Source organism: Mya arenaria, chromosome 15 (genome assembly GCF_026914265.1).
Source record: "Mya arenaria isolate MELC-2E11 chromosome 15, ASM2691426v1".
Classification (NCBI taxonomy): Eukaryota; Metazoa; Mollusca; class Bivalvia; order Myida; family Myidae; genus Mya; species Mya arenaria.
In genome coordinates, this window is record NC_069136.1 from 27,017,340 (window position 1) to 27,032,383 (window position 15,044).

General features: G+C 35.7%; 1 protein-coding gene across 5 annotated transcripts in view; it reads right to left on the reverse strand.

Moving 5' to 3' along the window:
* The window catches only part of LOC128219894 (gamma-tubulin complex component 3 homolog), a 32,873-nt gene that overhangs the window by 1,860 nt on the left and 15,969 nt on the right, over positions 1 to 15,044 (reverse strand). The window contains exons 16-27 of one of the 5 annotated variants that reach the window (XM_052928036.1): positions 13,019 to 13,129; positions 10,587 to 10,689; positions 9,786 to 9,913; positions 7,241 to 7,305; positions 6,584 to 6,719; positions 6,131 to 6,199; positions 5,164 to 5,299; positions 4,456 to 4,544; positions 3,317 to 3,448; positions 2,971 to 3,003; positions 1,019 to 1,159; positions 536 to 655 (exon numbers count right to left, since the gene is read on the reverse strand). In XM_052928036.1, the coding sequence (XP_052783996.1) occupies positions 536 to 655; positions 1,019 to 1,159; positions 2,971 to 3,003; positions 3,317 to 3,448; positions 4,456 to 4,544; positions 5,164 to 5,299; positions 6,131 to 6,199; positions 6,584 to 6,719; positions 7,241 to 7,305; positions 9,786 to 9,913; positions 10,587 to 10,689; positions 13,019 to 13,129 (1,263 nt within the window). Of the gene's footprint in view, positions 1 to 535; positions 656 to 1,018; positions 1,160 to 2,970; positions 3,004 to 3,316; positions 3,449 to 3,646; positions 3,737 to 3,787; positions 3,882 to 3,940; positions 4,025 to 4,455; positions 4,545 to 5,163; positions 5,300 to 6,130; positions 6,200 to 6,583; positions 6,720 to 7,240; positions 7,306 to 9,785; positions 9,914 to 10,586; positions 10,690 to 13,018; positions 13,130 to 15,044 lie in introns of those variants that run through there. The other 4 variants (XM_052928037.1, XM_052928040.1, XM_052928039.1 and 1 more) reach the window with 4 other exon arrangements.

Genomic DNA, 15,044 nt, shown 5'->3' on the forward strand with positions numbered 1-15,044 from the left:
ACCACGTTTTATTTGAATATCTTGAACGGTCTTAAGTAATGGCAAAGGTTCAAGTGTTTGCACTATGATGATGCCAACGACAACGACGCCAAGGCTTTCAAGCACCTCAGTGTTTTATCTTCAATGAATTAAATTTTGTTATTGTGTCATACAGAATCAGTAGATTTCAGAAAAAAGATGCCAAAGCTCGACTGATTTTTCAGTTCACCAAGGGGCATAACTCAACAACTATGTAAGCCACAGTGATTGGCCTTTCTTCTATTAGTATTATCAATATTATTGTTATTTCAAAGAGGTGCACTTAGGTTCATGTGAATAATTTAACAGTTTCTAAGTTATGGTCAACATTGTTGTCATCACAAGTTTTTGTATGAATCCAAAACCAACTACAATGATTATGTTAACATCAAGATTTTAAATTACAAAAGCAAAAATGTGCTACTACTTCAGTTTTAAAACCTTATTATAACTCGACATTCTGATTTCACCAATATATCTTAAGTTTGGCTACCGGACCAACTTTGTGAACACGCACCTGGTATGACTGTGCCAGGACGGCCATCTTGGCTCGTGTAGAGGGTATCACTGTCTTGAGGAACTCCACCCGGCGAGCACGCTCCTCTTCCTCCATTGCCTCAGTAATGCCCCAGTCACCCTGAAAACAGAAAATAATCTTGTATATGAATATATTCAAAGTTACTATCATTTAAAATTTCATTGCCTGGTAAACCCATTTTGTGTTTAAAATTAATGCAAAAATGGTCAAGCCTTACTATTTATCTAGGCTCAAATTGCAACATATTATAATGTATTTTGTAAAGTCAACTTAGGGCACAACTAAAAAATTACAAAAAAACAATGCTATGTGCTACATTCATGTCATATCATTTGAATATATTGAATGGTTTTTGAGTTGTGGCCAAGTTTGATGACGACAACGTGTACATCGAGGTTCTACAGCAAGAGCAATGCATACAGATGACAATGCTCTGGCGTGATTGGGCATTGATTATCTAACCTCACTAGTTCTCTGTCTCTGGAGCTTGGCATAATGTTGGCGGGCCAGAAGCTCATGTTGCGCTGTCTCATAGAAGGCGTCCTGGGCCTGCTGGAAGTCGATTATCAGATCGAATATCGTCCGCAGCTGGGTCAGAATGCCCTGGAGAGGAGGGATGGAAATGTTGAGGAAAATATAGAGATTATATTATAGGAAGCATAGAAGTTTGGTAGAGATATTTTCATTGTAAACAAATTCCCTTCAAATAGATAGTATATTAGAAATACTGGTACATTAGTTAGCTTTGTAGAACCTACTTTAATCGAAATACTGGTACATTAATTTTGTAGAACTAACTTTAACAGAAATACTGGTACATAAAATTTTATACTGGTACATTAACCCATACACTATGTACAATAATTCATGGTCTTCTACTGAAATGTTTTATATGTGATTAAAATAGAATGACCAGTAGCCCACCACATGTATTTCATTAATTTTTCATTCAATGCTTTGTTTTCAACTATTAACCATGAATGGGCCTAGAAGTGGTTTGTTAGTAAACAAAGAAGACAAATCTTATTCTTTCTTGCAATATTGTTAACAGCACAGCAATCAATATTACCAAACAGCTCAAACCAGTTCACATGTTATGCAAATATCAGGGGTTCTAACAGGTGGTCAATCCTGAAAAGTAGCTGGGTGCCTGTTCCACTAGGGATTCATGCCCAAACCAGAGTTAAGGGCTTGGACACTTCTTGAAATTATTTCCAAAAGTCATTTATATTCATTTCAATGAATGTCCTACTGTTTTCGTTTTAAATGTCTAAGGAAAAAATAATCTATACAATTGTATAATTGTCTGAAATTAAAAGATCCCAATCCTGAAATCAGGATTAAGGTAATCCTGAACTTTAGAACCCCTGGCTCCAATTTCTCGAAACCTCTTAAGTCCCTTATAACAGGATCAAGCTAATCTCACTATTTTTGTTGTTCTATAAAATGTGTTCTATTTACTTATTAAAGAATTTTCAGAAATTATTTAGGAAAAATCTGTATGATTATCAGAAAAAAACATTTTTCATTTATCAAAATCCATTTTCAGTATGTATTTTGGCTAATTGAAATAAGCGACTTAAGCCTGTTAAGCTTAAGAAGTTTCGAGAAATTGGGGCCTGAAGTATGATATGATTGTGTACAGTGATGATTTTATCTCCTTTTGAAACTGTTGTTAATTGGGTCTTTCAAATTATACAGGATCGAGGCAAACTGGTAACTAGGACTACTTACTGGCATTTGCATCTAGGTGAAACATTCATAAGTGATAAAAATCGTTAGGTTGTAAACTAGATATTATACTTAAACATACAGAAACTTTAAACCTGAACAGTCATAGGATAAACATGTACATTAAAACAAACATGAATCTTCATGCATTTAAAAAAAAAAACACACAACAGACTATGATGGACTTCATTCTACAATCAGCTTAATGTCTGATTATCAACAAAGCATTTTCTGTCAATTGCGTGGCACAAGTTAGACCATGTCAAATTGATTTTATGCTTTAGCATCCAACAAAAAACAAACCTTAATATCTTTATTGATTTTACAAATAAAACAATCAAAAAGCAACGATCATACAACTTCAAAATAATCACAGTCCATACATTTACAAAATTAAACTTCTCTTTGTATATCTTTACTCAGATGCTTATTTCATGAACTTACTGATTAAGCTCTTAAAAATCATATTTAGTTGATTGATTCAGACTTCGGTGAATGATTTTGTTCCTTTTGAAGGCTGAAAACCAACCTGTCTGATTATGCTAAACATTGAATCAATTTTGCCTGGCCTTAGAGCTAACACCAGCTTCATGTTCATGTCCTGAACCCTGCCCCACCACCAGTAAGCCACATCATACCCCCACCCCATCACCAATAAGCCACACTGTATTGTGAGCAGAGACCTGATATGTCACTCTCCCCCTACTATCATCATGCTAATTTACATGGAAAACAGATTAATGTCAGAATATGCACAAGATAACAAACAATTAGTATAACTATATGAAATTTCAAAAATTTCTTTCACAATGTTTCAGAATTTATTATTTATCTCTGATCTAAAGTTGAGGTAGTCAGCATATAATCTTGTTATTAACGCTTATGCAAAAACTATCATGCAAGTAAAACAATTATTAACTATTCTTAATTTATCAAAATCTTTGCAAAAAGCAATAGATCTCTGCTTAAGATTTAGCCCTGATGCAGGAATCCATTCATTTTACTGAACTCAATAATACATCTACCCACCCTTGACTGTTCATCCAGAAGACACCGTGTGATAACAGTGTCTAGGAACACCTGATGCGCGGCTATAACACAGTCCAGGTCTTCCGCCTCCCGCACCTTCCCCAGTAGTTCATGCCAGGAACACTCAAGTACCTGGGGAATACAATATTTACAATATAATGTTGGACCACACTATGTAATTAGTGTCTAGACACCTGATGCGCGGCTATAACACAGTCAAGGTCTTCCGCCTCCCGCACCTTCCCCAGTAGTTCATGCCAGGAACACTCAAGTACCTGGGGAATACAATATTTACAATATAATGTTGGACCACACTATGTAATTAGTGTCTAGGAACACCTGATGCGCGGCTATAACACAGTCCAGGTCTTCCGCCTCCCGCACCTTCCCCAGTAGTTCATGCCAGGAACACTAAAGTACCTGGGGAATACAATATTTACAATATAATGTTGGACCACACTATGTAATTAGTGTCTAGGAACACCTGATGCGCAGCTATAACACAGTCAAGGTCTTACGCCTCCCGCACCTTCCCCAGTAGTTCATGCCAGTAACACTCAAGTACCTGGGGAATACAATATGTACAATATAATGTTGGACCACACTATGTAATTAGTGTCTAGACACCTGATGCCCGGCTATAACACAGTCAATGTCTTACGCCTCCCGCACCTTCCCCAGTAGTTCATTCCAGGAACACTCCAGTACCTGGGGAATACAATAATGAATATGTACAATATAATGTTGGACCACACTATGTAATTAGTGTCTAGACACCTGATGCGCAGCTATAACACAGTCAAGGTCTTACGCCTCCCGCACCTTCCCCAGTAGTTCATGCCAGTAACACTAAAGTACCTGGGGAATACAATATTTACAATATAATGTTGGACCACACTATGTAATTAGTGTCTAGACACCTGATGCGCAGCTATAACACAGTCCAGGTCTTCCGCCTCCCGCACCTTTCCCAGTAGTTCATGCCAGGAACACTCTAGTACTAAATGAATTCTTACCTTAAAGCTGATGTAGTTCTTTGTCTGTTGAATGAAGTGAGTTATGAGGTACAGGTGGATTAAATGTGTCTATTTGAGACACAGGGAAAACATTGATACAGAAATTAATTCCAATCGATATACCTCAAAGCTGATGTAGTACTGTGTCTGTTGAATGAAGTGAACCATCTCACTTCCAAGAATGTGGCACTGGTGAAGAATTCGAGACAGTTCTGAAAAACACAGGATTCATATTACCCTGTCAGAGTGCTTTTGGCATCATAGGAATAATTCTATGAACAATGGTCCAAGTAAAAATATAGACAACCCTTTGAGTCTGTAAAGCTAACTGAAGGGAAACTAAAACTAGGTGCTTGCATAAGTTTGAAAAATAGGTCTTATGTTAACATTGTAAGTATTAGTTTTGGTATCAATAATACTTCAAATATGTTATGTCATATAGTGATAAGTATTGCTTCATGTGTGTATTTAGATTTTGAGATAAATTTTAAGTGAAAGTACTTGAATCAGAAACTAGATTCATAGCGAGGATTCCCATAACTCTTTACGCTCGGGTTGTGTAAAGCATGATGTAAAAATAGATTCCTGTCACATGATTGTCCCATTTCTATGGCACACTAAACAGTCTATGACAACATTTTTAAATTAAATGATTACAACTTAGTTTCTTCTTCTCTTTTCATATTTAGAAAACCCCAACAACTTCTTTCAACAGTTTTAAGACAGTGGAGAACTTATCATAAATGTTAATTAACACGTTTAAATAATTAACATTTGTCAAACTAAATTCAGTTCCTTTAAAAGCACTATGCAATACCACAAGAGACGTACCAGGTAAAGACTCAAGGAGTTTTGAGTTGAAGATCTGGTTTTTCCATATAAGGGCAAGAACATACTCCATCCTTTTGGCGCGCCATAGGAAGTTGAACACCCGGAGGTACATTATCATGCACTCTGGGGTAAACACCTGCAGATACAGACATGTATATTATAATATTTATTCTATTCTTTATATTCTTTCTACCCTTCTCCATTATTATCTTCTTACTCTTTTTTCTTTAAACACTTAAATATTGAAAGATTAAATAACTGCTACCTGCTTTGGCAGTCACTCATATAGACCTTTTTGTACAATATGTTTTTGCGTGCGATATCACTCATACACCAATACTTAAAAAACAATTATTATGTAATACAAATATCAAGTATGCTATATTAATGTCTCATTGATATGTATATATATGTTTGCAATGTGCTGTGTTGTATAATATTTGTTAATTTTGAATAATAATTTTTTTTTTTTATAATATTGATTATGGCTAAGCTGAAAAAAGCTGTTTTGAGAATTAAATGGTATATACATGTTCAATTCAATAGAATTTAATTTGATTTTTTTTTTCTTTATGAAACAATATAAAACTATTTCTTGACCATTCTCCTCCCATACCTATGCACAATGTTATTAGTTAGTCCCTGAAGAGCATATCAGTACAAACAAGAGTGCTACGAAGCAAACATTAATGCTCATCTGTTTTTTTCCCTCTCACAAACTTGACACAACTCAACATTTATCAAATTTAGAGTTATGAGCCTTGCTTAACAAGTGCTTATTGTCCTTGGCAACAAGTGCACCAAGTTTCAAGCAAATATCTGGAAAATTTATTGAGTAACGACCAAGGTTTAAGTTTCGGCACAATGATAACTCTTTTTTTTAAGAAGAGATGAGCTTAAAATGTCATAAATCGAAAAATGAATACATTGAAACATGTGTTTTTATGGAAAGAACAAAGTTACGTACTGTTCTGATTGGTCCGTCCACATGATAGTCGAGACTGAACACATCCCAGCCTGTGTCTCCTGGGGATACCTGCAGGGAATGGTAATATTATACTCATGGGTGAAAGACTGACAACTTAAAAATATGCTATTTTAAGAATGAAATAACATTTTAACATAAGGTTTTTTTAACATTATAATCGTAGGAGAATTATTTTATAAAATACTGAGTTAAATATCATTGCAAAAAAAAAATCAACTATGTAAACTTACTCTAACTGGAAGCAAAAGAAGAAAATGTTATTTTGATTTAAAAGGGTTAAACATCCAGGTTAAAACTATTCTTCAAATGTTACTTTAACTTTTTCAAAGTACTCCTATTCTTGGTCTGCCATGCTTAGCAAGCAACACAAACGTTACAAATATTAAGATTATTTTTTTCCTTCTTTTCGTGAATCAAAACTAAAAAACAAACCTCAAGCAAGCGGACATCAAGCCTCTTAAGGATGTCTGAGTCGTCAAACTGTGCGTTAGTTCCACGTATAGCTGTTTCCAATATACCAGTCAAGTTGTGAAGATACAGGTTGGAGGCCGGCTTAGCTAGGTCCTCCCTGAATATAGACAGAAAAGTTTAATAGAAATAGTTACACACACATGCCTTGACTAGCACTGTCACAAGAGTGATGACTACTCCCAGTGCTCAAAATTAACACAAGCCCGCAAGCCCTGCACTAGCAAAATGTCTTTGGGCTTGTTCATCCAAAAGTCTAATTTCAATGATTGTACTCCCACAAACTGCTTGGAACAGGTATATTAAACTATTTCTTTTAAAAGGGGCCATACCTCCTGTATTTCATGGTGTTCATCAAGTGTACCAAAAAGTATTTAAATACCCCCATATATCCCCCCACCCCCAGATTTTGTTTTGTGGGGGGCATAATAACAAAAACATTTGGCATCGCAATGAAAATGACACCCAAGACTTTCACAATACCTTGATTTCTTTTTCTCCACAAACAATAATCTAAATGCTTATCAAACGTCTTCTTTATTAATTCAAACCTCAAAATTGGTTATGTTACTTAAGCAGAACCAATTTTAACACAGCAAGTACAAAATTGAAAGCACATACTCTAATAAGTCCATAAGGTGTCTGATGAAATCTCCTTGTCCAAGCAACAGGTATCGCCGCATCGCCTGGAATATATCATGATTTATTTGTGAGCTGTGACAATCAAAAATGGATCATCTCAGTAATTTTTGAAGATGTCAGTTTTTATAATCATGTCACATGTTTTACATACAATTGATGGTAAATAACCATGAAAATATCTTTGACACTCTAAACTTGCCACTTTGTAGGGGCTGCCAGTTTCTTTGCAGTGTAACAGCTAAATATTATGTCATGTTTCTGATATATCATATGAACGATAACACCCATTTCTGCTTGACACTGCTCATGAATCTCTGTTATTTTTAAATACCATGTATTTCAAGGCTTACAAAACTGGACAATTAGCCAGATTTAAACTCGCTGAACCAATTCCATTTTATTGTTAATTCTATTTTTAATATCTACCCAAAATGGCTAACTCAGTGGCACATGTAATACACATTTTTCATTATTAAACAAGAGCTGTCACAGTATGTGACGAATGCCCCCCGAATGTGACATTGACCTATGAACAAGGTCAGTACATGAAAAGTTGATCCTGCCTTTACGTGTCAAATACATATGGCAAGTTATTTTAAATTGCCTCTAAACATAAAAAAATACCACCGATACTTGACAACCGACACTGTTATGTCCTTATAAGCAGCATTCCATTGTGAATAAACACTAAGTGTGACCTTGAACTTAGAGGTAGGGACATGGGTATTGCACATAACATGTCGTCTTGGTATGTCGGACACATGTGGCAAGTCATTTTAAAATCTGTCCATACAAGAGAAAGTTACAGCCTGGACACTACAACCTATACTCTGAGTCCATATATAATATGCAGCATTCCATTGTGAATAAACACCTAAGTGTGACCTTGACGTTAGAGGTAGGGACACGGGTCTTGCATGCGACACATCGTCTTGGTATGTGGAACACATGTGGCAAGTTATTTTAAAATCTGTCCATACAAGGGAAAGTTACAGCCCTGACACGACAATTTATACTTTATGTCCTTATATGCAACACTCCATTGTGAATAAACACCTAAGTGTGACCTTGACCTTAGAGGTAGGGACACGGGTCTTGCACCCAACACGTCGTCTTGGTATGTGGAATACATGTGGCAAGTTATTTCAAAATCTGTCCATACAAGGGAAAGTTACAGCCCGGACATGACAACCTATACACAATGTCTTTATATGCAGCACTCCATTGTGAATAAACACTTAAGTGTGACCTTGACCTAAGAGGTAGGGACACCGGTCTTGCACGCCACACGTCGTCTTGGTATGTGGAATACATGTGGCAAGTTATTTCAAAATCTGTCCATACAAGGGAAAGTTACAGCCCGGACACGACAGCTTATACTCTCTGTCCATATATGCAGCACTCCATTGTGAATAAACACTAAGTGTGAACTTGACCTAAGAGGTAGGGACACGGTTCTTGCATGCGACACGTCGTCTTGGTATGTGGTACACATGTGGCAAGTTATTTTAAAATCTGTCCATACAAGGGAAAGTTAAAGCCCGGACACGACAACCTATACTCTATGTCCATATATGCAGCACTCCATTGTGAATAAACACTAAGTGTGACCTTGACCTTAGAGGTAGGGACACCGGTCTTGCACGCGACACGTCATCTTGGTATGTGGAACACATGTGGCAAGTTATTTCAAAATCTGTCCATACAAGGGAAAGTTACAGCCTGGACACGACAATCTATACTCTATGTCCTATATGCAGCACTCCATTGCGAATAAACACTAAGTGTGAACTTGACCTAAGAGGTAGGGACACGGTTCTTGCACCCAACACGTCATCTTGGTAGGTGGAACACATGTGACAAGTTATTTTAAAATCTGTCCATACAAGGGAAAGTTAAAGCCCGGACACAACAACCTATACTCTATGTCCATATATGCAGCACTCCATTGTGAATAAACACTAAGTGTGACCTTGACCTTAGAAGTAGGGACACGGATCTTGCACGTGACACGTCATCTTGGTATGTGGAACACATGTGGCAAGTTATTTCAAAATCTGTCCATACAAGGGAAAGTTACAGCCCGGACACGACAATCTATACTCTATGTCCTATATGCAGCACTCCATTGTGAATAAACACTAAGTGTGACCTTGACCTTAGAGGTAGGGACACGGGTCTTGCACGCGACACGTCGTCTTGGTATGTGGAACACATGTGGCAAGTTATTTTAAAATCTGTCCATGCAAGGGAAAGTTACAGCCCGGACACAAGTTATTGAGCCGGACACACAGACGGACGGACGAACGGACGGTGCGATTTTAATATGCCCACCTTTGGGGGCATAAAAATAATATTTTCAACATCTTTACCCAGCATAATTAACATAGTATTTAACTGAATTTTCTCACCATCTCCTGCGTATTATCTATCCAAGAGAACTTTACCATTTACAGTAAAATTTGGTAACTATTAACTGTCACATTGACTCCTCAATACAAAATCTTACTGTATTAAAGTTTACCTTAAGGTGGTCCATGAACTTGTATTTTGCATGTAGCACATCGAGCAGGTGTCGACTTGTCTCCTTGTATACCTTGTCGATCATGTCCTGGAAGTTATTACTTTGGTCCTGGGTGAACATCCACTCGGCTGAAATGTGTACATCAGTTTTATGCGCGATACAATAGATCCTGGTCAAATACCCATCCTGCCAGAATGTGTACACCTTGTCAATCATAAGGACGTCCTGACTCTGGTTCTGGGTAAACACCACTCTGCTGAAATATGCACACTACATTTGATTCTAGTCAAACACCCACTCCGCTTAAATGTGTACATCAGTAGATTCTGGTCAAATAACCACCCTGGAGAAATGTGTACACCTTGTTGATCAAGTGGAAAGTGTTACACTGGTCCTGGCTGAACATTTACTTCGCTGAAATGTGCACAATGTTTGATTCTAGTCCATCATCAACTTGGCTAAAATGTAGACACTGAAAGTTATTTTTTCACAATTATGATAGACAAATTTATACAGATAAGGTTTTTATTGTCCAGGCATATGAATTGATGCACTAACATATGCTCAACCTCCATTTTATAACCATGCAAAGCAGGCTTGATGTAGGTGGTCTAAAAGTATAGATGTCCAAATTTCCACCAGGTTTTGGTTTTGGTTCAGACCAGGGATACTTTCTTATTACCTCTCAAAAAGAAATCAGCACTGCTTTTTTCCCAGGAAGGAGTAGGTATATTGGTGAGATGTATCAGTTTTCAAATGTCTGCACAATCTAGTGTAAAACTTATTATACAAATCCCTTACCCTGACTCATATCGAAGGCCATAGCCATCTCTCTCCCCGGGGTTGGGGTTCGGTCCTGACAAACCTGGCGGAGAAAGTTGATGGACTTTCCTGTCAACAGGATCTAAAATGTAACATAAATGATAATGATAACAATATGGGCTGCCAAGACAATAGTAATGATTTTGGCTGCCAAAGGGTTAGAGTGTTGACACAATTGGCAGTGACCTTGACCTAATGGCCCCAAAAAGATAGGGGTCATCTACTGGTCAAAGGCATTTTTCAGGCTAAGTTTAAGGGTCTAAGGTCAATCTGTTCTTTGTAAATGAAGCCAGGGTACTAAGAAATGTAAAAATAGCAACAAAATGCCTAAAATTGTGAATTTACAACAGCATATTTCAACAAGAAAACAAAGCAAAGGCACTTTAAGAAACAGAATGCGAAGAAATTTAAGAGATAAGGAATGCATTTAAACATTACTGTACTAGATGACTTGTTAAAGTTGAAAAATTCTTTATTTTGGAGACAAAAGAAACACTATAAGCTAACATCCCAATTAAATATTAGCTATCCTTTAAAGATAAATAATGTAAATATAACCGAAACATATAACAAAATTAACTAGAGATTGCTTTTTTGAAAAAGCGCTTGTCTCTCCCATTGTGTGGTTGTAGGTGAAAAATAATCAATGATGGACATTAAATTTGTACTTTTGGACGGGAGGCAATTACCAACTAGCATACCAAGTATGAAGTTTCTGGGTGCAAGCATTCTTTAGTTACTGAGCGGAAACCGTTTCTTCACCTCAAGGTCACAGTGACCTTGACCTTTGACCTACTGATCTCAAAATCAGTAGGAATCATCTACTAGTCATGACCATCTAGCAAATAAAGTATGAAGTTCCTGGGTACAATCATTCTTTAGTTATTGAGCAGAAACCATTTTTAAGCTAAAGGTCACTGCCAACATATCGTTTTTTGCATAAAGATAACCTTGACCATTGACCAGGGCTTCCATTAAGAATTTGAAACTGGAAGTATAGACTTCCTGTCCATCAATATTGGAAGTTTTTCACTGAAATGTGGAAGTTTAAGTCTCCCCGAATACACTTTTTCCAGTATTTTTAAAATAGGATGACAGATGTTAAAAATCAAATAATTTGAAACAATATATCTTGCCGAATTCACAGATTTATATTATAATAATTCATTTTACTTCAAGACTGATTGAAATTGTGTGCATAAAAGTAATATTGACACCAGGTTTTGATATTTTGAACTTCCAAGCTTTTGACTTTGGAAGTTTTCTTCAAAATTATGGAAGTTTTTGTACTTCCAAGGAATTAAGTTTGGAAGTTTAAACCTATTTCTAGGGGGTAATATACTTCCAAACTTCCTTTAACGGAAACCCTGATTGACCTTTTGATCTCTTAATCAATAGGGTTCATCTACTAGCCATGAACAACAAGCATACTAAGTATGAAGTTCCTGAACCCAAAGGATCTTTAGTTATTGAGCGAAAACCAATTCTTCACCTCTTCTTCATTTCTTCCTTGGTCTAAGCGTTCTATAGTTATTGAGTGGAAACGAAGTGATGTAGTGACGGACTGACTGACTGACGAACAGGGCAAAACAATATGTCTCCCCATGAATGGGGTAAACATAAAAATAAAATACTTATTTTAAAAACATACATGTAATCAACTTAAAATACCAAACAGAAACACAAATAAATATTTGCATTAAAACAGCAACAAATATACCGTTATGTAGGTTATTGTCTATATTTTTGCAAAAAAAGATGAATAGATTTATTCTGTAAGAAATACATGATACATTGTTTACTAAAAAAAAACATGTGTAAAATAATTAAAACATTAATAACCTCACGAGCCATAAAAAAAACATCACATGAACACCTACACCATGGATGACTCAATAAAGAGTCAACTCTTATTTCCATAGTAAGATTCAATAGATATAAACAATTATCGGTAAGGCTTGAATTCTTATGACCAATTGTAATTTAAATACTTTCTTTTTACGTGTTCATTCTTTGACTGTGATGACAAAGTGTAATTTAGCATTGAAATGTAACAGTGCTGACATAGTTTACATAACTCCATGACAAGAAAACACTGATTTTCATAAATAACGTTGAGCAGTTAATTTTTTAAAGACTTTTAAGCCTCAAATTACACATTCTTATGTCAAAAATTTTGACAGTTTCTCTCTGGAAGTTTAATTTTTTTTTATATAAATGAACCATCGTATCAATTTTGCGAAAAAAACTTCCAGGGTCATGACAGGGAAACAAACTCTTTGAGCTTGATTTGTGGTGATATAGGCTGTAATTACAGCGAATAACACAGGATTACCGTACTATGTAAACAAATGGCACTGAATACACTAAAACAGGTGGATTTCAATAACAAAAGTATCTCAAGAAGTTACCCTGCGAGCTTGGTCTGTGGTTATATAAGCTGGAATCATTGATTTCCGTAAACTGTATTTATCGTGCCATAATCGGTCATTCTTCACAGTTGGGTCAGCAGCAACAAAGAACTGGAATAGAAGGGTGAAGTTGTGAAGTGCATTTATTTCTGTCAATTTTTTTTTTAAATCGCATAATTTATATGTACTGAAGCATGCTTTTATTTTGCAAGGTCCTTTTTCGCAGTTTGGGTTATGGGCCAACTTCCCTTAGTGTCAAATTTTTTACACCATTTTTGAAAACTTGTAATTACACATGTGCATATATATTGTCAGTGGGCACATGTGTAGAAAGTAAAATGTGGATATCTTGTTTAATGTTTTTTTAGTTATGGGTATGGTTGAAGTTTTTGCCTTAAAACACCGAGGATGTTTGGACATAAACTCAACATTTTTCTTGATGAAAAAAAAAGTAACAGACACCTAATAATCGGTAATTAATGTTTTCATATATGTAAGGTTTTAAATTTGCAACCTGGTTGATTTGCAAAAAAAACACCATATTCTAAACTATTACAAAATCTAATCAGTCTAGCATATTTATCCATTTTGTTATCATATTTTAATGCCCACATATTATGAAAGACTTGTTGAACAGGGTTTATTGTAAAAAAAAATCTAAAAATTATATGAATGAATATACAGACGCATAGCTAGGGCCAATTAGGGATTACACAGATCTATGCCGGACTGCATACTAACCCCTTCACCCCCTTCCCCACTTCAGTTTTTAGTTCAAATTCAGGGTTTATGGGATGACAAAGAATTTGACCTGTCAAAATTTCATTACGGAACTGCATATTAATTTTGTGTACAGTCAGCTACGCGCCTGATATGTGTTCTTAATAAAAGATCAATGAACAGTCTGTTTTGATATATAATACAAATACATGCATGCGGGATTTATACTGTAAACAACTTCTTTATAAGACCATGAATAAATACCATGGCAACATCATGGTGATAATTTCTTTAAGCATACACAATCCTAGAAAAAAACATAAAAGAATCATAGATATACAGGTACAATACATTATTAAACAGTTATTTACAAAGTGTTTGCATTACATGTGCAAAAAGTAGACTTGTTGAGTAGGATATTAAAACAGTAAAGGTAATATACATGTAACAGTTACCTATAGTATATATAACCTTTCATGTATAAATGCAATAATACTTCTGATGTTATTCTAAACAGATGCCTCCTTATGGGGTTGTTTTTCATAAAGACAAAACTTCAACACTCCATCCTTAAATGTGTTTTAACAGTTTGGAAATTTATTCACAGACAAGCAAACTCAGAAAATGTACTCATCGCCTTTCACATTTTTCTCAGACAACCCATACATGGGATTTCCATCTCCCTGAATCCTGAGGTTGTATTCATAAAGCTTCAAAATTAAATGTTTCAATATAGTGAATTCCATCAGTTTTACAAATCTCTTGAGAACACTACCTAGCAAGGATGTAAGAAACTAGAGCTATCACTGTATGTGATATATGCCCTATCACAGCACCTTCTAGTAATAGAACAACCATTGTCCATGAAAAGGCAGCAATTCAATCAATGCTCCTATATCATATTATATCATATGGTGCAGGAATAGTGAAAAGATGACATCGCTAAAAATGCCAAATTTCAGACAAAGTGATTGTAATATAGCCCTAACCACCAAATGGTGGGGTTATCAATAACAAGCTTATACTGGTGTATCATATTTATTTATTAAAACATCACTAATAAATATATCAGTTTTATAAAGTCCCTGTATTTTCCAACATATTCATGTGCCATTATTATATGGAATTTTACAGTTCATTTTTTTATATCTTTAGTGTAAAAACTGTGTTAGTTTTCTTTAAATTCAACTTAAACAAGAGGCCCAAGAGGGCCTATGCTCTACTGGCATGGCTCACGTGGTCATTTTCAATCCAAAGCATGTACGTATGAGTAATAGGCAACAAATACATAGTTCACTTTTTGTGT